General features: G+C 49.5%; 5 protein-coding genes across 5 annotated transcripts; 3 read left to right on the top strand and 2 right to left on the bottom strand.

Annotated features, from left to right (window-relative positions):
• Positions 1-15: 15 nt before the first annotated feature.
• Positions 16-1,538, bottom strand: BO83DRAFT_374333 (inositol monophosphatase family protein). Its single transcript, XM_025530171.1, has 3 exons — positions 1,205-1,538; positions 1,021-1,102; positions 16-855 (listed from the first exon to the last, which is right to left on the bottom strand). The coding sequence occupies exons 1-3, from the start codon at positions 1,347-1,349 to the stop codon at positions 177-179; spliced, it is 906 nt and encodes a 301-aa protein (XP_025393561.1). The 5' UTR covers positions 1,350-1,538; the 3' UTR covers positions 16-176.
• Positions 1,539-3,899: 2,361 nt separating this feature from the next.
• On the top strand, positions 3,900-5,501 carry BO83DRAFT_374331 (protein HGH1). Its single transcript, XM_025530170.1, has 5 exons — positions 3,900-4,001; positions 4,079-4,124; positions 4,240-4,343; positions 4,420-4,533; positions 4,591-5,501. Exons 1-5 carry the CDS (start codon positions 3,981-3,983, stop codon positions 5,380-5,382), a joined length of 1,077 nt encoding a protein of 358 aa, XP_025393560.1. The 5' UTR covers positions 3,900-3,980; the 3' UTR covers positions 5,383-5,501.
• Positions 5,502-6,041: 540 nt separating this feature from the next.
• BO83DRAFT_374328 (transcription factor IIF subunit TFG1) lies at positions 6,042-8,776 on the top strand. The gene is made up of 4 exons (XM_025530169.1): positions 6,042-7,562; positions 7,643-7,936; positions 7,990-8,233; positions 8,301-8,776. Exons 1-4 carry the CDS (start codon positions 6,213-6,215, stop codon positions 8,540-8,542), a joined length of 2,130 nt encoding a protein of 709 aa, XP_025393559.1. The 5' UTR covers positions 6,042-6,212; the 3' UTR covers positions 8,543-8,776.
• A 402-nt stretch (positions 8,777-9,178) lies between these two features.
• On the bottom strand, positions 9,179-15,503 carry BO83DRAFT_384355 (tetrafunctional fatty acid synthase subunit FAS1; the record flags this gene model as incomplete). The annotated part of the gene is made up of 3 exons (XM_025532585.1): positions 9,179-9,652; positions 9,712-10,518; positions 10,539-15,503. The coding sequence occupies 3 exons, from the start codon at positions 15,501-15,503 to the stop codon at positions 9,179-9,181; spliced, it is 6,246 nt and encodes a 2,081-aa protein (XP_025393558.1).
• A 2,154-nt stretch (positions 15,504-17,657) lies between these two features.
• BO83DRAFT_433535 (trifunctional fatty acid synthase subunit FAS2) lies at positions 17,658-23,967 on the top strand. The gene is made up of 3 exons (XM_025535694.1): positions 17,658-18,666; positions 18,740-23,688; positions 23,748-23,967. Exons 1-3 carry the CDS (start codon positions 18,135-18,137, stop codon positions 23,856-23,858), a joined length of 5,592 nt encoding a protein of 1,863 aa, XP_025393557.1. The 5' UTR covers positions 17,658-18,134; the 3' UTR covers positions 23,859-23,967.
• The last annotated feature ends 146 nt before the right edge of the window (positions 23,968-24,113 follow it).

Raw genomic sequence — 24,113 nt, 5'->3', positions numbered from 1 at the left:
GCTGAGGACTCAAATACTTGCGCATTCAGAGATGCATATGTACGTCATATAGTATATAGTATTGTAATTTTACTCATTCACAGCACAGTATATTTGCACACCGTAAACGATGATACTGATCTGAGACATAGCTGACTCACGGTAGACCGAAGCATTTGATCCTCTAAGTGCAGGTATCAGTATTCAAAACTTCCCTGAATCTGCCCCCAAAACTCCTTAATGAGCTCCAACCTGCTGTTCTCATCGGAGCATGCTCTAACGGCAAGGTATTTTCTTCCATCGAGAGTTGCTTCCCACGTTCCTGGGTTTCCATCTATCATGACACCACCTGCTTCGGTCAGTATTACCCAGCCTGCACAAACATCCCAGGCCCAGCAACCCCCTTCCCAGTATATGTCTAAAGTTCCAGCTGCGACAGCACAGAGGTTCAGCGCCGCAGAACCCATGCTGCGCATCGAACGGACCATTGCACCGCCATCTTCCTTTGCTCGGCCGAGTTTCTCGAAAGTTCGCACCTTTGTTTCCCAATTGGCACCTGTCCTCTCCGAGCCCCACTCAATACCGACGAGTGAATTTTCCAGGCCTTTCAAGGGCCCTATATCATCGCCCTTTAAGGGAAGCTTGGTGGTGCGGTTCAAGTATGACCCACGGCCTTGTATTGCAGAATAAAGACTGCGAGTTAAAGGGTTGAAGACGACACCTACAATGGGTACACGGCGAACAGCGAACCCAAGCGAAATACAGGAGCAGGGGAATCCATGCACAAAATTGACCGTACCATCGATAGGATCAACTACAAATGTGGGTGCATCGGTTAGGGGATGGGCTGGGTCATAGGTCTCCTCTCCATGAAACCTGTCGGTCATGTAAGTCAAGAATAACATCGAGTTGAAAGTAAGATGGTGTCAGTGAGAGTGAGTGCAGTGGACCGCACTTTAAAGCGCAGGTAGGTGAGGAATGGACCGTGAAGCATGGTTGTTGGGGGAAGGGGGGATGATAAAGAAATCCGTATAGACCTACTGGTATGATGGATATTTTTCCATTAAGGCAGAGGATATCATAGTTTCAACGGCTTTATCATATCGAGTGACGATATCAGCAGCTAAAAGGACGGGTTTAGCGGAGCTTCGTTCATCTGCACGACCAAACCGCATAGCTACATTGCGTGTACGTCAAGCTGGTGGGGCATATATAGTAGTCTTACAATTCATCTTTGATCCAGTATTATCATCGGTAGGTAGAGCGCTGTTGATGATATCCCCAGCACGGAAGGCCAGGCTGATCAGGTAATCATGGATCTCGTCAAGATCAATGGGTTTGCCGTCATGTTGGTAAGATTTAGGAGCCATGATTCTCATGCATAGGAATATGCATAGGAATGGAGTTCGACGGAAATGGAAAAGTGTCTTTGACTTTAGTGGATGCTCCGTTTGTACAGTGGGATGGGCACCGATTTATGGATCAGAATACCAGGGTACGAGGAAGAGAGATACAAGATGGTGAGGAGGTCTTCAAATTGAACGAGAAGCCGCTTACGCGTGAGAACGGAGAGGGGCCCCCGAACCTTGTCTGTCTGATGCTTTTGGTTTTAGCCATGCTCGGCTCGGGCCGCCGAATGTACTGAGCCTATTCCATCTAGTCCTACAACGTATGTGAGGGGTAGGACCTTCCTCTGTTGGCAGGTCGGTTGACTGCTTGTCCTGGCGGTAGTGATATTGAACTCGGTCGTGAGTACCACATCTATGAGACTTGTATATTGCCGGGAAATTTAAGTTTGAATGTCCTGTAGTCTAATTCCGAATATAGGTAAACCCCAACTATGTTGAAGAGTGGACTGGCCGGTTCGGCATCCGTGGCTCTGTGCCCGCAGATGTCATTCTGCATCCATGAATCAGGAGAGTATTGCGCAATGCCAGTGAGGAAGAAGATCGTTTTTGCGCCAAGGTCCAACTCTACTTATGATATCTATTCGTATCCGAGTGACTACCCGACAATTCAATAATTGTCATCACTGGCTGGAGGCCCTAACGCTCTGGCTCAGTTTTTTGTTTAAGAGGGCTCTTAGCACCAATCGACAGCATCCAAACAGTGCAGCCTGGATGGTGGTCTGGCCAAGGATACTGAATACCAAACAATTATTGAAAACGTGCATGTATGCTGCTTCACAAGCCTTATTGCCACCTCAATCTTGACTGGAGATCAATGACCCGGGCCCAGTTCTTTGTTCTATATCCTTGGAACGTATTTACAGCTGTCAAGCAATGTTTACTGGGTTGTGGTCTCATCCGTGGCATTGGATGTTAAATGCTTCGTAAAGCCCATCAAGCCGTTTCACCACGAGTTAATCAGACCAGTGGCCATCGCATCTTCCCGATATGCCATGCCACCATCATAGCAATATACAACACCATTCCGAGGCTTTACTCGCTTCATTACTAGGAGGCGGTGATGAGAAATGTCTCTGTTAATGCTGCTGGTCTAAACCGGGAGGAGCTTCGTCAAGAAGCTACCCGGAAAAGCATCAGGGAACTGCGTTCGGTCCCCAGCAGCAGAGTCTGGATTACCACCAACAGATACTGCACCATCGGAAATAGCATGGACAGGCTGGAAAGATACTTGCACGGCATTTGGCATTTATATTATTAGGCAGGTAGGTATTTATCGCATGAGAGTCCTGAGCATGATGCTATTGTCCTAGATATCCCCCGCATTCAGGGCAAAGGCCCACTATTCAGGCCAGTAAAAAGGGTACCTGGTGTTGATGTGGCAAGGAACCGAGATGAAAAACTTGGGAATGACTTCCCTTTCATCGTACCGGACAAGGCAGACTACTGGATTAACGGGTTCGTGACAATGTCTGGGACCTAGCGGCTTAACTTGACCTCCTTTCTCTCGCTGAAGTGGCCTCAACTCGCGTCTGCAAGGATCAACTCTGCCGGATTGCCGCCTTCCTGCTCCGCGTTACTTTGGAGGAAAGAAATAGATCACCGCCCCATAAATAGGACGGACAAAGAAGACCCATTGCGTACGATGAAGTGGGTTTCAATGGCAGACTTGCTGCCCTCTGCCTACGCGTGGTTTAACAGGCTGGCGGGAAACTTGTCTAATTGGCGAATATCTCGTGAAACGATAGCCCGAGATTGATTAGGCGCGGTGGCTGGCAATTCAATGAATGGCAAATAGCACAGCAGCCGCAGTCCGGCTTCACTCCTTGGAGGTGATTGTTCTGGCCTGAAGAAGTCGTTGAGGCCACACGGGAATGAAGGCGAGGAAGACGAGAAGGAGAAGAAAGGCGAAGAGGCCGATATCAATGAGAAAGTGGACAAAGCGAGTGCGGTGAGTAAGGACTCTGTTTAGGATTGCTACCTTCCATGTTGTATTGACTCACCCTTGCAACTCCTCCCTGCCTTGATGCTGTTGCAGCTCCCTGGAGCGTCAATAGTACATTGTGCGTCTTCTTGTAAGTCAGCATGCGCACAATCATGCTAAATTCGATAACACATATTTATAACCCTAGTGCTCTCAGTCCTTAATTGATCAAATGGTGACAATAGGGGTGACTTCTGTCTCTGTGACAACCATATAACTTTGTATACATCGCGGGGCACGCAACTCGGAAGAGATGGGTCACCGCCCAGCCCAGTAGTAGAAGGTCCTCTCCTCAATCACGAAGCAGTGTCTAACACCGCGCGTTTGTTTTACCGAAATCCAGTAGTCTGTTTGATACTTATATACATAGAAACTTCACATGAATGTAGTAAATCAAGCCAGATTGAACAGGAAGAACCTACTACCTTATGGCTGGATGGCTACCCAATCGAGTGGGCGGTACCGAAGTCTGAAATAGTTGACCCCCACCAGCCGGCGGGGAAAAGAAGACGAAGAAAAGGAAGAGAAAGCACATATTACATTAATATCAGCGTGTGCAAATTGTCGCCTCTTTACCTCTTCACTCAAATTGAAGTTAAGAACCCTTTAACATGCCGACAGAGCTAGAAGAGGTAGGTAGAACCATGCCTTTGACTGAAAGGAAGCCCGGGGTCCTCAGTTTGGAGACTGATATATTCGCATCGACCAGCTTGTTGAATTCCTCCACCATGGAAACACCCCGATCAGACAGATTGGTAAGCTACAGATTGCATAGACTTCTGCTTCTTAGACCGCAGGTTTCTGCTATATACATATCTCGCCATCTTCCGAGGCATACATCAGCGTCATTCTAACTTCTGGTCTTTTCAGCATGCGAAAATCTAGTTGGCTTTTCGGTCTCACAACCAGAACTTTTCAAACGCCACCAGCTTCTACCAGTCCGTGACTTGAAGCTTTTGGTCCGCGACTACACAGTCAGTACTCGGGTCCTTCATTTGTGTCGACAAACATTGACCAAGGCATTCGCTGATCTTCTTCCGACCCCGAAAGCCTATCGCCAAAAATGCGATAACAATACTTATCAACCTTTCGGCCGATGATGAAGTCTTAGCGGCTCTTGCGGAAGACGATGCTTTCGTCGAAACCCTCTTAGTTAAATTGACGGTGAGTTGTCTAATTGATATCAATATCTGCATAGCAGCCTAACACCCAGTTCTACAGAATGTCAAGGAGCCGAATGCGGATGATGTCGCCATGTTGTTCGCCAACCTCGCGAAATCAGAAAAGATGAAAAAATTGCTCGCGCTGAAACGGAAGGTTCCTGAGGGGGTATCAAGTTCTGCTAATGCGATCGATCAGCTGATGGACTGTTTCGTCAAAGGGGCCGAGGGCACCCTTAACAAAAACGCCAATTTCGACTATCTGTCCTATTTGTTTGCTGATCTCTCAAAATATGAGGAAGGGCGGGCCTATTTCACTACAAAGCAAGAGTACGATGATGTTGTGCCAGTGACGAAACTAACCGTTTTCACGGAACACGCGAGTGGGATCCGGAGAAAGGGAGTCGCGTCAACTATCAAAAACGTCGCATTTGACCTGCCTTTCCATCCCAAACTCCTGTCTGAAGACGAGGCTGATATTCTTCCCTATATCTTGTTGCCTATCATGGGCCCTGAGGAATATGATGACGAAGAATCTATGGATATGCTGCCAGATCTCCAGCTGCTGCCGCCCGACAAACAAAGAGACAGCGACACTAGTATCATTGTGACACACCTTGAGACCCTGCTGCTGCTCACCACGACGCGTGAGGGACGGGATAAGATGAGGGCCATCAAAGTATATCCTATAATCCGAGAATGTCACCTCCATGTTGATGACGACGCTGTTCGGGAAGCCTGCGATAGGCTAGTTCAGGTTTTGATGCGGGATGAAGAGGGCGAAGAAAAGCCGCATCCCCCTATCGACAGGAATGTATATGATGATGACCAAAAGGTTGAGGAGCTATTCTAAGGATCTGCATTTGAAAAGGTGCGCATGTGTTGTGAGGCATTCGGGAGCCCGTACCAATAGACGAGCCTAGTGGCCTTTATACAAAACATCCAAAAAGTCTTGAAAAAGATTCATCTTTTCAAAATCTCTCGATAATGATTCTTGACCTGTAAGCTTGGGCCGTCATGTATTGTAGTCTAGACCTGTGACGCTGTTGTCAGACTGAAGTCTAGTCAAACTATTTCCTTAAAGTAGTTAAACGGATGCATTTGTTCGCATCGTTGCCAATACTATACATTATGTATATATTTACCTATATGACCAGCCTGCTTGCCCCAGGCATTTCGCATGGTATATCAGACTGAAAATAGATCATACCCACAGTCCGCTTTGTATCCAATACTTCAAAGTATTTCTTTGATCTGTACAGGCCGAGGTAAAAGGTAATTCGCATAATAGTGATAATGTCCAATAGACACCATAAGGGCTGACAACTTGAGTAAGTTTTTGTAAAAATACAATGTAGCCCACACTGACATTATCTGAGCAACACCAGACGGAGTATGCCGTTGTACCTTTGTGACGCCACCACCTTTGTCAACAAGTGAAGGTCCACTTACATAATCACTTTCACTTCAGTCATCTCGCGTCCGCCCGGCTTCACTTCAAGTACTCATCGCCTGAGTAGTTATCTACTCTCGCTCGAGATCTTCATCTTCCACCCGGCACACCGCATGAATTTGACAATCTCACTCTGGCCTTAAGCACAACACTTGCAGTATTCAAGCCAGTTTTCCTTGAAGACTTTCCAAAGGCTTCCCTGACCCCGACAAGTACCACAGAACGTTATTATGACCACACCTACTAATGATCAGACTCTCAAGACCCCGACGGGGTCGAACGGCCCTCCACCACTGCGCATTCGCCGGCCAAAAGTGGCTGATCCTCTAGTGCGACCGAAGAGGAGACCGGCAATGAGACCCCCAGCTCCAACGTCGGCAGCAAATGGCGCATCAAGAATGCCCAACTCCAGACCAGTCACTTCGGGCCAGCTACCAGGGGCTCGCGCTGAGAAAAGCTTGACCCCAAAGAATGATTTCTCGGCAAACGGTTTCAGCGGCCCGTTGTTGTCTGAGAATTACGTTGATTACCCCGTCGTGACTACAAGACGAGCATTGCGCGAAGGCTTGAAGCACCATATCGCCAGGTTCACCTCGAAAAAGTCCGTCGATCCTCGCGACGAAAGTCAGTTTACTCGCCCCGTTAGACTCCAGCGCCGAGATCCACGAGCACGGCCGAACGACGCGAACGTCGAGAGAGGCCAACTCAATTCGAAACCCGGCTCCGAACAAAGTACCCAGATGGATGAACTTGAACGCGAGGAGTTGGAGGCTAGAAAAGCAGCTCGTGAAAAAGAGCGCGCAGATAATATGGCCCAAATAGCCCCTTCCGTCGGCTCAGCGCCGAAAAGGCATAATGCTCCCAAACAGAAAACTCAGCAAGTGACTAAAACAGACATGACCCCCGAGGAGATTGCCAGGACCCGGATCAAGTATGAGGAGGCCCTTCCGTGGCATTTGGAGGATTTCGACAACAAAAATATCTGGGTTGGAAATTATGAAGCCGCGTTGTCAGAGACCCACGCAGTCTTTGTGCTTGAGAATACAGGGAAGATGAGAATGATACCAGTTGAGAAGTGGTATCGCTTCAGCGCGAAGAATACATTCAAGGCTTTGACTATAGAAGAAGCCGAGAGACTCATGGCTAAGAAGATCAAAGATCCGCGGTGGTTCATGGAGAAACAACAAGAACAAGCTCAACGGAAGGAACTGGAACAATTTGCCAGACAACAAAAAGTGTACGCTGGTAAACAGGGAACCCCAGGCGGTGTCGAAGGATTAGAAGCGGATGAGATGGACTTCGAAGAGGATAGATTTGCCGATGATGAGGAGCATGATGATCTTTTCAACGAGGATGAGGAAGCCAAGGCCGCTGAAAAGCGAATCAAGCAAGACCAATTGAAAGCCAATGTGTTTGATCTGAAGAACGAAAAGGACTATGAAGAGGAGGAACTTAGAGAGAAAAGAGAAAAGGAAGCCCGTCGAGTGCTTGGAAAGAAAGTACGCAAGGCCCTCCAGAAAAGGGAAAAGAACTATGATTATAGTAGCGGTTCAGATGTGAACCCTTATTCAGATGAGGAGGTACATTTTTCGTCCTTACCCTTTTCATATGTATTTGTACAGGATTTTTTTTTCTCTTGTGACAATCTGACATTGGACAGAGCTCGGACGACAGTGAAGCCGAACGACAGAAGGAGGAGGAAGAGGGCAAAGCCGAGGAGGACAAGAACAAGAAAGAGTCCTCAAAAGGCAACCTTACTCCATCAGGTCGCTCACGACACGCCGATCCGACCAAGAAAGGCTCTGCCGCAGCACCTAGAAAGCGACTAGGGTCTCCTTCTGATGCAAGTGGTACAGATACGTCCCGCAAGAAGGGGAAGAGCAAACATCCGTCTTCCCAGCCGACACCTCAGCCACCATCTCGTCCTATGTCTCCAAGCGCGTCATCATTACCCGTACGTTTTACGTTGGCTAAACTGCATTTGTTTCGATTATTGACTCGGCCTAGGTCAGCAAAAAGCGTGTTCGGAATGTGTTAGCAGGCGGCGCGGGATCTGCTAGCGATGTTGACGGCGGGGCTGGATCGGGAGGCGAAATGAGTGAGAGTGGAAAGGTTAAGAAACTAAAGCTCAATCCTCCGTCAGTGGCATCACAGAGTGTGACACCGCAGGGCTCAAGGGCCGGCAGTCCGGCTCCCTTGGGCAGCAAGAGCTTCTCTGGCAGTCGTGCTAGCAGTCCGGAATCTTTGAGGGGTAAGTTATATGATTCTATCATTCTGTGCACTACGAATCGATTTACTGAGTGGCTGTACACCTGCAGGTCCAACCCGCATTTCAACCCCGGGTCCATCTGGTAGTGCCCAGGGCTTCCCAACACCTGCAGAAATCCATGCTGCTATTCCGCAGTCTGGTATTGGAAGTAGTGATCTGCTTAGAATCTTCCGTCCTCGTATTGGGGAATCCAAAGAGAACCACCGGCGTTTCATAGCAATTGTCAAAGATGTTGGAGTGTACGGGAAAGAAGATAGGCTCCTACGACCTGGTTCACTGAAAGAAACATAAACCGATACATCACTATCATGCAGATCATATGACAGTGTTGTCTCGCACCAACGAACAAAGTGCTTTCGCGAAGCGTGAGCGATCAATGGAAAGACCAGAAAAAAGCCTTGCCGTTGCACTGACCTAAAGGCAAATCCCCATGGTTTTGTAGGGGTTGCTGGACAGTGTACAGCTAGCTATAGGGCACAAGAGACAAAGGCGCCACCGGTGTATCTAATCTTAATTCGATAATCTACATAAGTTGAATGCTCTTCGTACCTGTCAAGGCAAAGTGATTTTTTAGACCCGATCGTTGTCAAAGTCTTCGTAATTGTAGCGAAAGAGGCAGCGTCAACCCATGAACGAGCGAATCGACTTGTGCATAGAATAATGTTGCAAGTAGTAACGAATGCATATGAGCAGTTTGAAATCACCTCAATTCGTAACAGAGTATGTGAAGAAATTTCATATTATTCTCATTCGCACCGTAACAGTTGATTGATACGACTATATTCCTACATCAATCGCCAAGGGCTTGACATATTGAACAGTGATATTAGGGGCAAATTCGAAACACCAGCGCTAGAACAAGACTGAGATTTAGAAGAAACAAACGAACAACAGAACTCCTATATATATTGGAAAATGAATCTACCCCTAGGCATCAGCCACTCCAGTGTTGCGTTCACCATCCTCATATTTCTCCCAGTTGGCTAGGATATGCGCGATTCTGGGAGAGTTGGTGAGTCTGTAAACATCCTCGAAGTACTCCTTGGTGATCTCGAACGGTCTTGCTGTGACGTTCGGGATGTATTTGCCGATCAGTTTACTAGGGTCAATAGTAGTCTTGTTGATCTTCTTGAGCAAGAAAGAGCGGAAGGGCTTGACACCAGAACGAAGGAAGGTGCTGTGGAAGGGCACATCAATGCCTCGGAGAGGAATGGTGGCGAAGCCGCGCTCGAGAGCAATAGGCTTAGGCTTCGACTCTGTCTGCTTGACACACTCTTGGATAATATTGACAAGGTGCGTCTTGACGTCGTCCAAAGACATGCTCTGCATAAGTGCAGGGATGTCAATGTTCTGAGCCTTGAGATAGTTGAGCAGGTTCGTGAGACAGTCGAGTGCCCGAAGCTACAAAGAAGTTAGAACAGAACGCACAATAAGTTGTAGATATAGGGGTTAAGACTCACATCACCGGCAGCAACATATTGCATGTTGGCGACATTGTAGTTGACAATCTCCAGGAGCCAGCCAGTCTCCTCAGAAATGTTCTCCACCACATATTGCAAGGCTTGTTCGTTGAACGTCTTGGAGATTCGGCTCGGGTTGACAGCACACATAGAGTAGTTAGAGCGACCTTGCTCGTCTCGCTCAACAGCAACCTGCATTGTCAAGCCACGATAGAACACAACAGAGACCAAGCTTTCAATGGGCATGACATCGGCAAGTGCGGCGAGAGCCGAATACTCACCCAGCGAGTGACCTGCAAAGCTGCTATCTCTTTGGACGAGACCCTTGGAACGCATGTCCTCGAAACTTGCCTTCTCCATCAAAGTCAGAGCCGGCTGAGTGAACTGAGTTGCGGAAAGCAGGCCAGAGGGCGAACGGTAAGTGTAAGACGCCGTATCCTCATCGATCTCCTTGAAGATCTTCTCAGACTTGATGGATCCATCTGCGTTGACGGTTTCAAAGGTCATCGACATGTAATTCTGCCGGATAGCTTTACCACGAGGACCACCAAAGTAGACAGTCAGCTCCTTGGGGTTGTTCTTCACAATGTCGATGATTGAGAGACCGTAATTCTCGATGAAATGGCGGTCTGCACGATCCCAAACCTCTTTGGCAACTGGGCTGTTGGCGTACAATTCCATACCCATTCCCTGCTCCTGGGATCCCTGGCCGGTGAAGACGTACGACGTGACAGGTTGCTCTACTTCAGCCTCACCAAGGAGAACCTTATCTTCAGTGTCTTTGTTGATGACCTCGACCTTGATGATCTTACGACCAGCGATCATACCAACATGCTGTAACTTGACGGCGATGACATCATTGGGCAAGACCATGCCAACCAGGGACACATGGAAGCCTCGAACGCGGCCAATGTTGTTTTCGGCGCCCACGTCTCAACATAGCTGCGGACGGCAGCACTCGAGTACATCCCGTGAGTGATAGTACCGGGCAAGTTGGCGTAGCTGGAGAAGACTCGAGATACATGGATGGGGTTGTAGTCGCCAGAGACACGAGCGTATGTTTCGTTGGACGCAGGAGCGCGCAATTCCAAGGCAGTCTTGCCGCTGAGAGGGATGGGGTTCTCAAAGTAGACCGGTTGTTCAATAGACGTTCCGTTGCGCTGAAGGTAGTCGATCACGGGGTTTCCGTGAGAAGTACCGGCTTCATAGTCCACAGACGCCACTTGGATAATCTCCTTAGTGGGGAGCTCGAGAAGTACTTGACCAATTGTCTGGACGTGGCTGAATACAGACTTGTTCTTGAAACGGATCAGACTTTGAAGACGGAAAGTCAACGTCTGACCCAACAGCTCAACATCGGGGCCATCCATGCGGAACCATTCCTTCGAGCGAAGGATCGCAACATCCCGACTGGAAGCGAGATGAACCTGCATAGGCACTTCGTCCTTGCGCTGGAAGGTGTTTTCGAAGTCCAGATAGGCTCCACGGTACAAGAATTGACTGGTGACGTGCATGATAGGCTGACCATCTCTTTCAATTGTACCGCAGACTTCAACCATCTTACCAGATTCCTGGTTAATGACAGCGTTGATCTGAGCAGTAGTGTCCAGAACATCCCCGACCTTGAGAGGCTGAGCTCCAGGGACCATCTTAAACCCATTGGAAAGGTGAACCAGCTTCAAGAGATCACCATCGATGGTGCGTGGGAAGATAGGCTTCGTGATTGCCTGCCAACCAGCAACAATGGCAAAGTCCATGGGAGCATAGACCTCTTTACCGGGACGGTCGACAAAGGCTTCGCCAGTGTTACCGACTGCATGAACGAAATCAGCAACGGCTTGGGACGTGATAGTGGTACGCCCGCCGCTGAAAGTGGCAGTGGTGGGCGTATCAAACGGAACATCCTTGTTGCCAAACCACACACGGTAGTAGAACTCCTTGATGCGGTCATTGCGGCCGTCCATAACCTCACGGATGGGAGCGTAGCCTGCCTCAGGGTGATATGTGAACAAGAAAGTTAAAGGCACAACGCCGGCCTCGGCCGTTCGTCCTTCATACATAGTAAAGCTGATTTGACTCTGCTCGTTCATCTTCACCTCGACTGTCTTGACAAGCTTGCCAGACTGATAAGGTTCTCTCACGATGATAGTCGTCTTCGAAGGATCATCCGGGAAAGAAACTTCAACATACATACCCGGAACGGGCGCAACAATCCGTTTCATCGGGTTAGTCTGGAAACGATGGCCTTGGACAAATACATCGGCCAGGAACATGGCATGCCGCCAGGAATATGACGGTCCAGCAAGGAGACGCAACCAACGGTCCAGATCCGGCAGGTCAGCGGTAGGGGAGGACGACAAGCGGTAGGCGACCTTGTTAGCGTCTTCCGAGATGGTGAGGCCGTCGATGTCCGAATCATCAACATCCTGCTGGAAACGACCTCCGAAGTATTCAATAACAGGCACTCCGCTGTTATCGCCGCCGTAGACATCCTTGGTCAAGCTTTCAATATGACCTTGATGAATACCATTCAGGATGTCCGCAACTGGCTCGTCAATAATGTTCGAGAACTTGGCAGCCATCGGACCCTGCAGGATACATGTTCTACCAACGTCCTGACCAACAACCGCCTCAAGGTCTTCGCTTTGCCACAGGGAGTCCTTCTTGAACCAGTACTCGAAGTTCTCATCCAGAGAGGGGACGAACGGCACTGGCTTTTGACCGCGCCGCTGGCAGAGCAATAGGAAGTGCTGGACATCTTGAGCGTTGATCAACTGAGATGCCGCTTCCGGATAGGAAGCCAGGATGTTGTCAATGGCCGGGTACGGTGTGTTGAGCTCCGAGTAGTTTTGAAGCAGAGACGGTTGACCCTCAGTAGTGGTGAATCGTTCTTCAACTCGACGGATGAAATCGCCGGTCAGCTTCTTCAAAGATTCATCAATCCATCTACTCTCATGCTTGACATACATGAGGTCCACCATGCGGTGAACCACTTCGGTGTAAGTCATGTCTTCCAGGTCGACTGTCTCTCCGGCAGCGTTGCGACCGAACCAAACCTTCTGGAAATCGTCGTTAAGCTTTTGGATGATGTAGTTCCGAAGCTTCTTGAGCTCGGGGACACGCTTTGCCTTGTCAAGCTTGAAGATCTTCTGGTCCATTTCGTGCCAGAAGAGAACACCTCGAGTGGCCAACTTGTGAATAGGCTCACCCATCTCCGAAAGTACGGTGACAACACCACCTGCCGAGCCCTTGTAAGTCTTCTCCCAGTCCTTGTCGTCGAGACCCGGAGCCTCGGCGATGGCCTTCTTGGCGTTCTTGGATGTATGCGCTTCTTTGGAGATCATCATGCGACTGCCGAACAGGCATCCATCAAAAGGCATAGGCGGGTAACCGAAGCCAGAAGACCAGGTACCAGACAGGTAGGGATAGGTATCTTCCGAGCCGCCGAAACCACTGCCGGCAACCAGAACGATATTCTCGCAGCGCCTAATGCGGCTATACATCTGCAAAATTGGCTGGTGGAAATCTTCAAAGGAGTGATGTCCACCACCACGTCCACCAGTCCATTGCAGGATGATAGGGAACTTCGGATTAGCCTTTGCGATATTGATGACTTGCTGAATTGCATCGACAGAGCCCGGCTTGAAGGCGATGTGCTTGATACCCAGCGTTTCAATGTATTCGTTGGCCACCTCGATAGATGGCACACCGGCACCGATGGTCAATCCTTCAATTGGCACACCCTCAGCCCTCAGCCTGCCAATCAGGGGAATCTGCCAAGCCATAGCCCGGGGGTTAACATAGATCAGGTTGATTGTTATACCACGACCAGGGGGGATCGCCTTTTCAATCTTGTTGACGGCCTCGGTCATTGATTTGGCATTATAATAACCGCCACCAGCAAGTTCAATGTGATAGCCAGCGTTCATGGTCGCAGCAACAAAATCCCATGGAACAGTGGTTGGCGTCATTCCAGCAACCATGATGGGAGGGATGCCTAGCAACCGACTCATCTTGGTATCAACGAAGGTTTGCCCCACTGCATTCTTCACGAGACGCGGTCCATATTCCTTAACCCAGTCAATGGCATACTGGACGGAGTGTTCATCGCGATCGAAGAGCTCAGGCTTGTAGCCAACTTCGGCGTTGGTGCCATCCATAGCCCCAGCAAGAACCACGCGGACACCGGTACCATCCTTGTTGCGGTTTGTAAGAACTCCAAGACCGGAGATGCCACCAGGTCCAAAGTCAACGATATGTGTGGCCCCTGAGAAGACAGTTGCCTGCTCCCAATTAACGGCATCGTGAGTGATCATTCGAACCAGGGCGGGAACAACATTAGCTTCACCGGACTTGCTCAGATCACTGCCAGACTTCGTATCGAAAACCGGGATTGCGAGGGACCCGGCAGGGATCTCGATGTCTTCAAGATCTTCCAGAATCCGGTCATATGCCGGGTACAAGTACTGGCTGTGGAACGGAGCGGTGATAGGAAGGAAGCGGTTAACGAAGCGAACTTTACGTTGTGTGTAGGGCACCCGGTTTTGGTCCAAACCTGTCGGAGCCTTGACCTTGCGCAGGCGCAAGTTGAGACCGTAAAGAGAGAGAGGCGGTCCAGTGACAACGAAATTCCGAGCACTGTTGACAAGCGAAATGGAGATATGGCGATCCTCGGGAAGATGCTGGTTCGTAGTGTCAATATGTTCCTGAACGGCAGATCTTGGGAGGTCTCGGATAGACAACATAGGCGTAGGCGTGCCTTCTCCGTTTTCGATCGAATCCTGGAGGACAGACGGGGCAATGGAAGTGCGGGGGTAGGCCTGCTGACTACGGAGACCAATCCAGAAAAGCATCGTCAAGGCATTCTTGGCGGCCTTGTCGAAGCTCTCCCAAGTAGAGGCAGAGGCAATTGCAGCAGCTGTTACGACTCCCTGGGAATGACCAGTGGTTCCACTGAACCTTTCCAGAAGCTCACCGGGCGTTTTGCCCAAGACCTTGCATGTCACAACAAAGTGCGCCAGCTGAACCAATCCGATCAACGGCAAGCTCACCGGGGCCGACACAAGGTAGTCGGTGTCGGGCTGAGAGTCACGATCCTGAAGCCATTGCATGATATCCAATCCCTTGGAATAGAGCTTGCTGGCTTCGGGCTCATGAGAGAGACTCTGCAGCAATTCCGCGGACGAAGTGATAAGATCGTCGACGAAGGAAGGGTAAGTGGTGTAGATTTCTCTCAGCTCATCAAAGTACTCTTCGATATTCCCTTGTCCTCCGAAAACCGAGTAGATGCTCGCCTTCTCGTCCGAGGCAGCTCGGAACAATGCGGAGTCGTAGGGCTTAAGAGGGCGACCAACTGCTGTTCTCCCAGCATAGTAAGCCTGGACGACGGTAACCTTCTTGGAGGTAATGCCGGGTAGGCTGGCAGCAACAGCATGGACGTCATTGCCCCTCATAAAGGCGCGTTCAAACTCGTTCAGAGCCAGCTTCAGAACCTCCACATAAGTTCCACTCGCATCATCCTCGCCTTCTTCAACTTCATGTGCAACATGTCCGATGTATCTAGCCACCAGTTCCGGAACTGAGGAAGGCTCATCATCCTGAGCAAGCTCGTCCGTCGGCTGTGGTAAAGAAGCTGTAAAGGTATCCTTCAATTGCGACGCATGGAAATGAAGGGAGGTCGGCACAAGGAAGGAGAATTCGAGTGACCCATGTGTGAGAATAAGGGGCCTCAACGACTGTGACGAGCGAGGGGTATTAATGCCCGTCTGGGGGCCAGTGGACGTTCCGTACATCTCGTGGTCTCGTGTATGTCTCTATTGGTTTGGTCTGGGATAACGCAATTGAAAGCCAAGCAATGGCGAAGGTATTATCAACAAGGATATATCGAGAGACTCTGTTATGTATAAGCGTTATGCAAGATCCTAGAAATTTTTCGAGAAAGGAATGATATTGCAATGGCAAGGCTCTGATTGATGGGGTAGGAAAGGCACTTGCGGGGAAAAAATCCGGAACGAAAACACTTATTTTTTTTTTCTTTCCCAAGGATGGGAGTGCAGGAGTTGAGTGAAGGGTATGAACAATTGAATCAACTGTTCCCGGGGTATCCTACCTAATTCTATCACGGATGGGTCTTTTCTTTCGAACAATACTTGATCAAGTCTGGCCGAGTGTCATCGACTGGTCCACCGTCCACCGATGAGAAGATAGCGGTGTAATGAGGTTATGGGCAAGTTTTAGAGGGAAAATATTACAATATGGAAAAAACGGTAAAATAGATATGAAGAACAAAATGAAGAAGGATGACAATAGAAGGGGAAAAAAAGGGAGAGAAGGTGGACTGGTACAGACTGGAGTGGACGGGGTGAACCAGACCTTAATTGGTACAAAAAAAAGCTGTTCACCACATCCAGGCGATATTTTATTATTACACGTGCAGAGATAGGTGTGGCACTCACACAACGCTGCCCACACAACCAAGCACCACAACCACAACACACTCTGTTGAACCGGCCGAGCGGAGGCAGAATTCCGCCGGCTTGGGCTGGTTGAATGGGAACTGACCGGATTAGGTATGGTGGGCAAGAGGATCTCCCCAAAGGTCCAAAATGGTTGGGCTGGCCCGTAGGGTTGGATATGACAATACCTGACCAGTGACCACTAGTCCAGTACTCATAACTACTCCGTCTATCTATCTATATATCCATGCACCGTTTTTCAACGCCTGCCTGGCAGCCACAAAGTGTGCAATGTAGGTAGTAAATTGCAATTGTACTGGTTGTAGTAGCATTAAGGTAGCGTACCTACCCGCATTATACATGTATACCTTGCAGTTTAAAGAAAATCTATAGGAGCTCTGAAAGACCTAGCTACTGCCTCCATCAATGGCCATATATGCGGACCATAGTCTACATAGAGACATATAACATGCTAAGGCAAAAGTATTAGTCCCTTCATAACACGTATTTGAGATGTATCTAGCCCCGTTTCTAGCCTGAATGTAGTCGCTTATACTGCTCTCACGTTTATTACTTATGCAAGGACGTCTACTGGGAAATGGGGACCCAAGATCGGTTCAACTATAATGGGCCAATCAATGCTACTCGAATGTTATCATAGTAGTACTCAGAGATATTGACGAGTGGCATATAGTCGATCAAAGAAGTACTTCCGTGGTACACTGTTGTCAATGATAGCCTAGCTGTCACTGGTTGAGGCATTCCGTTTCATACTTCTTGAAGCCAAAATGTAGATTAGTACTTGCTACACATTTCCCAACCATTACCATCTAATTAACTCCGAAATCTCCAAATTCTAAACTCCAGATAGTATGTATGTAAAGCTAGAAAATGCTGCTGAGTGACTATACAAAGGCACCTATGATGAACAGGCACTACTTAGTAGAGATAAGTAACTACTAGTATTGTAGAAAGTATACTTTGTATTCATGGAGTGTAGGTATCAGCTAAGTCATTTATTACGCGTGGGTAATGAGAAAAAAATTACGGAGCCAAGTTAGCTCAACTTATGATTTGGTTTGACTCCAACTTCCATATTTCCGTTTATCATGATGATTATTATTATTATTATTTTTATTATTATTATCACCATCATGGACTCTCATTGGAGGGAGAAGATGTTCTACCCTGTTCCATTCCAATTTAATGGCCGTTTCCATGAGTTGTTCCCCAAAACGTCCCTCCTGGAGTACATCCATACTCCGTACTCCGTACCGCACGAAAGTAATCTCCCGCCCCAACACTCACCAAAAGCTTCTAGTCCAAAATCCCATCCACCCATAACTCTGTAAGCCCTCTTTTGTCGGTGCATAGATAGTATCCTTCCAATCTCCCTATTTCGTCTAATGGAAATTCATAATTCTACTATTTTATTTTTTTTTTATTGTGATTTTTTTTGTCCCCTATCCCATCCACTTTTCTTTGGGACATCTCGGTCCCAGGGCATCGGCGAATTCTCCCCACCGCCAGTGGCTCCAGGCTGGGGTGAGTACTCTTAATTCCCACCTCTAACAACTTTTTTTTCCCTTCCGTTCCAGCATCTTTTTTCCGCTGGCTGGTTGTATGTGCGGTTCAACCAGGAGCCAGAAAACAACTTCTTCTTTCCAAGTAATTATTTCTCTATTTTGCTGACTGATTCTTGTTCAATTAGAACTGAAACTGTTCAACCATCATCACCTTATATTATCACTTTAATTATATTCTTCTTCTCTTACCCTAAGCCTCATCACTCGATTTCCCTACCGTTGGCCGCTGTTCTTCCTGGATTATCTCTCGAGCCGGTTTTTCCAGTCGTATCTTCCCCCCACCAAGTCTGTCGCAATTTCCTGATACTGCGACCGCTATTCTTGAACCGCACCGGGGCTCTTTTCTATACTCTTGCTATTCTATTACCTAGTCTCCTTCAATATGCGGCCCGAAATCGAGCAGGAGCTGGCTCACACTTTGCTGGTTGAACTTCTGGCCTACCAGTTCGCTTCACCGGTGAGATGGATTGAGACCCAGGATGTCATTCTCGCAGAGAAGAGGACAGAGCGAATTGTGGAAATCGGTCCCGCAGACACACTGGGTGGTATGGCGAGACGGACCCTCGCATCAAAATATGAGGCATACGATGCTGCTACTTCCGTGCAGCGTCAAATACTTTGCTACAACAAAGATGCGAAGGAGATCTATTACGATGTTGATCCCGTGGAGGAAGAAGAAGCGCAACCATCGGCAGAGCCTGCGGCCGGTGCCCCTGCTGCTGCTGCTGCTCCTGCTGCTGCTCCTGCCGCTGCTGCTCCCGCGGCTGCTGCTCCACCTAGTGCCGGCCCTGCAGCAGCAATTGAGGACGCACCGGTTACGGCAGTGGATGTGCTGAGGACTCTGGTCGCGCAGAAGTTGAAGAAGAGCTTGTCGGATGTGCCCTTGAGTAAAGCCATCAAAGATCTGGTTGGAGGTATGTATTTGCCATCTCATCCGCCCCCACATCATTGCAAATGGATATTAATTTGGTTCCCTCTCACTACCAGGCAAATCCACTCTGCAGAATGAAATTTTGGGAGATCTCGGAAAGGAATTCGGTTCGACGCCCGAGAAACCGGAAGACACCCCTCTGGACGAGCTAGGCGCATCTATGCAGGCGACATTCAATGGACAACTCGGCAAGCAGTCTTCATCCCTCATTGCTCGCCTGGTCTCGTCGAAGATGCCCGGTGGCTTCAACATTACCGCAGTTCGCAAATACCTTGAGACAAGATGGGGTTTGGGATCTGGTCGTCAAGATGGCGTCCTTCTCCTTGCTCTCACTATGGAGCCACCCTCCCGTATTGGCTCCGAGGCTGAGGCCAAGTCGTACCTTGATGATGTTACCAACAAATACGCTGCCAGCGCCGGCATCAGCCTTTCGGCACCGGCAGCTGGTGGTGATAGCGGGGCAGGTGGTGGCGGCATGCTTATGGATCCGGCCGCGATTGATGCCTTGACCAAAGACCAACGGGCATTATTCAAGCAGCAGCTGGAGATAATTGCGCGTTATTTGAAGATGGATCTACGCGCCGGTCAAAAGGCTTACATCACTTCTCAGGAGTCTCAGAAAACATTGCAGGCCCAGCTGGACCTTTGGCAGGCCGAGCATGGCGATTTCTATGCTTCTGGTATCGAGCCGGCTTTCGATGCCCTGAAAGCACGCGTGTATGATTCTTCTTGGAACTGGGCACGCCAGGATGCTCTGAGCATGTACTACGACATCATTTTCGGCAGGCTCAAGGTCGTGGATCGTGAGATTGTGAGCCAGTGCATTCGCATTATGAACCGTTCAAACCCACTGCTTCTTGAGTTCATGCAGTACCACATTGACAACTGCCCCACTGATCGGGGTGAGACTTATCAGTTGGCCAAGGAACTTGGTGAGCAACTTATCGAAAACTGCAAGGAAGTCTTGGGTGTCGCCCCTGTGTACAAGGATGTCGCTGTGCCCACCGGACCCCAGACAACTGTCGATGCCAGAGGAAACATTGGGTACAAGGAGGTTCCCCGGGCTAGCGCTCGCAAGTTGGAACACTACGTGAAGCAAATGGCGGAGGGAGGCCCTATCTCCGAGTACAGCAACCGCACGAAGGTCCAGAATGATCTCCGCAGTGTCTACAAGTTGATCCGCAGACAGCATCGCTTGTCCAAGTCATCGCAACTTCAGTTCAATGCGCTCTACAAGGAAGTTATTCGTGCTCTCAGCATGAATGAGAACCAGATCATGCCCCAAGAGAACGGTTCTGGCAAGAAGACCGGCAGGAATGGTGTCAAGCGCAACGGCAGCCCCCGCGCAGGTAAAGTGGAGACCATTCCCTTCTTGCATCTCAAGAAGAAGTCCGAACACGGCTGGGATTACAGCAAGAAACTCACCGGTGTTTACCTGGACGTATTGGAATCTGCTGCACGGTCAGGTCTCACCTTCCAAGGCAAGAACGTCTTGATGACAGGCGCAGGTGCAGGATCCATTGGAGCGGAAGTGCTGCAAGGCCTGATTAGTGGTGGCGCCAAGGTGGTTGTCACGACAAGCCGATACTCTCGTGAGGTCACTGAGTACTACCAAGCCATGTATGCCCGCTATGGTAGCCGTGGCTCCCAGCTTGTTGTGGTGCCTTTCAACCAAGGTAGCAAGCAAGATGTGGAAGCACTTGTCGACTATATCTACGACGCAAAGAAGGGTCTCGGCTGGGATTTGGACTTTGTTGTTCCATTTGCCGCCATTCCTGAGAATGGACGTGAAATTGACTCGATTGACTCGAAGTCTGAACTGGCTCACCGCATCATGTTGACAAACCTCTTGCGACTTTTGGGTTGCATCAAGACACAGAAGCAGAGCAACGGTTTTGAAACCCGTCCCGCTCAAGTCATCCTCCCCTTGTCTCCTAACCATGGTACTTTCGGAAACGATGGTCTCTACTCTGAGTCTAAGCTGGCTTTGGAAACCCTCTTCAACCGCTGGTATTCGGAGAACTGGAACAACTACCTGACCATTTGTGGTGCTGTGATTGGATGGACTCGGGGTACAGGTCTCATGAGCGGCAACAACATGGTTGCCGAAGGTGTTGAGAAGCTCGGTGTCCGTACCTTTTCCCAGCAAGAGATGGCCTTCAACTTGCTTGGTCTCATGGCGCCTGCGATCGTCAACCTGTGTCAGCTCGACCCTGTCTGGGCCGACCTTAATGGTGGTCTCCAATTCATCCCTGACTTGAAGGACCTCATGACCAAGCTTCGCACGGAAATCATGGAGACAAGTGATGTTCGCCAGGCAGTCATCAAAGAGACTGCAATCGAAAACAAGATCGTCAATGGAGAGGATAGTGAGGTCCTCTATAAACGGGTGATCGCTGAGCCCCGTGCCAACATCAAGTTCCAGTTCCCTAATCTGCCTAACTGGGAGGAGGATGTGAAGCCACTTAACGACAACCTGAAAGGCATGGTCAACCTGGACAAGGTCGTGGTGGTCACCGGATTTTCGGAGGTCGGACCCTGGGGTAACTCTCGCACACGCTGGGAGATGGAGGCTTACGGCAAATTCTCCCTTGAGGGATGTGTGGAGATGGCATGGATCATGGGTCTTATCAAACACCACAACGGTCCATTGAAGGGTAAGGCCTATTCAGGATGGGTTGACGCGAAGTCTGGGGAGCCCGTGGATGATAAGGATGTGAAGCCGAAGTACGAGAAGTTCATCCTTGAACATTCTGGTATCCGGCTTATCGAGCCCGAATTGTTCAAGGGCTATGATCCCAAGAAGAAGCAGCTGCTCCAGGAAATTGTCATCCAGGAGGACTTGGATCCGTTTGAAGCTTCGAAGGAGACCGCAGAGGAATTCAAGCGTGAGCATGGCGAAAAGGTGGAGATCTTTGAATTGCCAGAGTCTGGCGAGTACACTGTGCGTCTGAAGAAGGGAGCCACTCTCTTGATCCCGAAGGCCCTTCAGTTCGACCGCCTTGTTGCTGGCCAGATCCCTACTGGCTGGGATGCTAAGAGATACGGTATCCCTGACGATATCATCGAACAAGTTGACCCGGTCACGTTGTTCGTCCTTGTCTGCACTGCTGAGTCTATGCTTTCAGCTGGTATTACCGATCCGTATGAATTCTACAAGTACGTCCACCTGTCTGAGGTCGGAAACTGCATCGGCTCGGGTATCGGTGGTACCCACGCGTTGCGGGGAATGTACAAGGACCGCTACCTGGACAAGCCTCTTCAAAAGGACATTCTGCAGGAGTCTTTCATCAACACTATGAGTGCCTGGGTTAACATGCTTCTCTTGTCCTCAACTGGCCCGATCAAGACTCCAGTCGGAGCTTGCGCCACTGCGGTCGAATCCGTTGACATTGGTTACGAGACGATCGTGGAAGGAAAGGCTCGTGTCTGCTTTGTTGGAGGATTCGACGATTTCCAAGAAGAAGGATCCTATGAATTCGCCAACATGAAGGCGACCAGCAATGCTGAAGATGAGTTTGCCCATGGTCGCACCCCGCAAGAAATGTCGCGGCCCACCACTACCACTCGTGCTGGCTTCATGGAGTCTCAGGGTTGCGGTATGCAACTCATTATGAGTGCCCAGCTTGCTCTGGACATGGGTGTACCGATCTATGGTATCATTGCGCTGACCACCACGGCTACCGACAAGATTGGTCGCTCTGTTCCCGCACCCGGTCAAGGAGTTCTCACCACCGCGCGCGAGAACCCTGGCAAGTTCCCATCTCCTTTGCTGGACATCAAGTACCGTCGCCGTCAGCTTGACCTGCGTAAGAAGCAGATTAAGGAATGGCAAGAATCCGAGTTGTTGTACCTCCAGGAAGAAGCCGAGGCTATGAAAGCCCAGGCCGCTGATGAATCTTTCGACGTCTCTGGCTACCTCCACGAGCGCGCTCAGCACATTGAACGCGAAGCTATCCGCCAGGAGAAGGATGCCCAGTTCAGCCTTGGAAACAACTTCTGGAAGCAGGATTCACGTATCGCTCCTCTCCGTGGTGCTCTCGCCACCTGGGGTCTGACTGTTGACGATATCGGTGTCGCCTCATTCCACGGTACTTCTACTGTCGCTAATGACAAGAATGAATCGGACGTCATTTGCCAGCAGATGAAGCACCTAGGTCGGAAGAAGGGCAACGCCCTTTTGGGTATCTTCCAGAAATATCTCACTGGACATCCCAAGGGTGCTGCTGGTGCCTGGATGTTCAACGGCTGTCTTCAGGTTCTTGAAAGTGGTCTGGTTCCTGGCAACCGCAACGCTGATAACGTCGACAAGGTGATGGAGAAATTTGACTACATCGTTTACCCAAGCCGCAGCATCCAGACTGACGGTATCAATGCCTTCTCTGTCACTTCATTTGGTTTCGGCCAGAAGGGTGCACAGGTTATTGGTATTCACCCCAAGTACCTCTACGCAACCCTGGATCGAGCACAGTACCAGACCTACAAGGCCAAGGTCGAGGCGAGACAGAAGAAGGCATACCGCTTCTTCCACAACGGCCTGATCAACAACAGCATCTTCGTCGCTAAGGATAAGGCTCCTTACGAAGATGCCCAGCAGAGCAAGGTCTTCCTCAACCCTGATTACCGTGTGGCTGCCGACAAGAAGACCTCGCAGCTCAAGTTTCCTGCCCAGCCCCCCAAGGCTGATGACAAAGGACTTGAGAGCACAAAGACTATGATCGAGTCGCTGGCCAAGGCTAATGCTTCTGAAGACTCGAAGGTCGGTGTGGATGTGGAGAACATCGAAAGTTTCAATATTGAAAATGAAACCTTCATTGAACGGAATTTCACCGCAAGCGAGCAAGAGTACTGCCAAAAGGCAGCGTCTCCTCGATCATCCTTTGCCGGACGGTGGAGTGCCAAGGAAGCTGTTTTCAAGGCCTTGGGTGTCAGCAGCAAGGGCGCAGGTGCCCCTCTCAAGGACATTGAGATCTCAAGTGACTCAACCGGGGCTCCCGTCGTCAATGTAAGTACTACTTTGTAACTGCCCCGCCGATAGGAAATCCCGACTAACTTGCTATCCAGCTTCACGGTGCTGCAGCTGAAGCTGCCAAGCAGGCTGGCGTCAAACAGGTCAGCGTCAGCATCAGCCACAGTGATACCCAGGCAGTCGCGGTCGCGGTCTCCAAATTTTAATGCGCTTGATGAGGAATAATGGCCTGAATTTATGTCATGTACCTTGAGTGTAATCTATCATGTCTCTTTCCTAGCCTCGTTAGACAGTATTAGATTGTCAATACATAACGTGTTTTATTCCAATGCTTGCTCAAGTGTTTACTTATCATTGTCTCTTCCTCATGTTTGTTGCACTGCTTCGTTCCGATAAGAAAAGTAATACGTGGCTTGCTGACCTCACAGCGAACACCTCAACTCTTTAACTCGGTTGTATTC

This window comes from Aspergillus eucalypticola (genome assembly GCF_003184535.1).
Source record: "Aspergillus eucalypticola CBS 122712 chromosome Unknown BO83scaffold_1, whole genome shotgun sequence".
NCBI classification, from domain to species: Eukaryota; Fungi; Ascomycota; class Eurotiomycetes; order Eurotiales; family Aspergillaceae; genus Aspergillus; species Aspergillus eucalypticola.
Note: the sequence above shows the minus strand (reverse complement) of the source record. Positions and strands in the feature narration are given on the sequence as shown.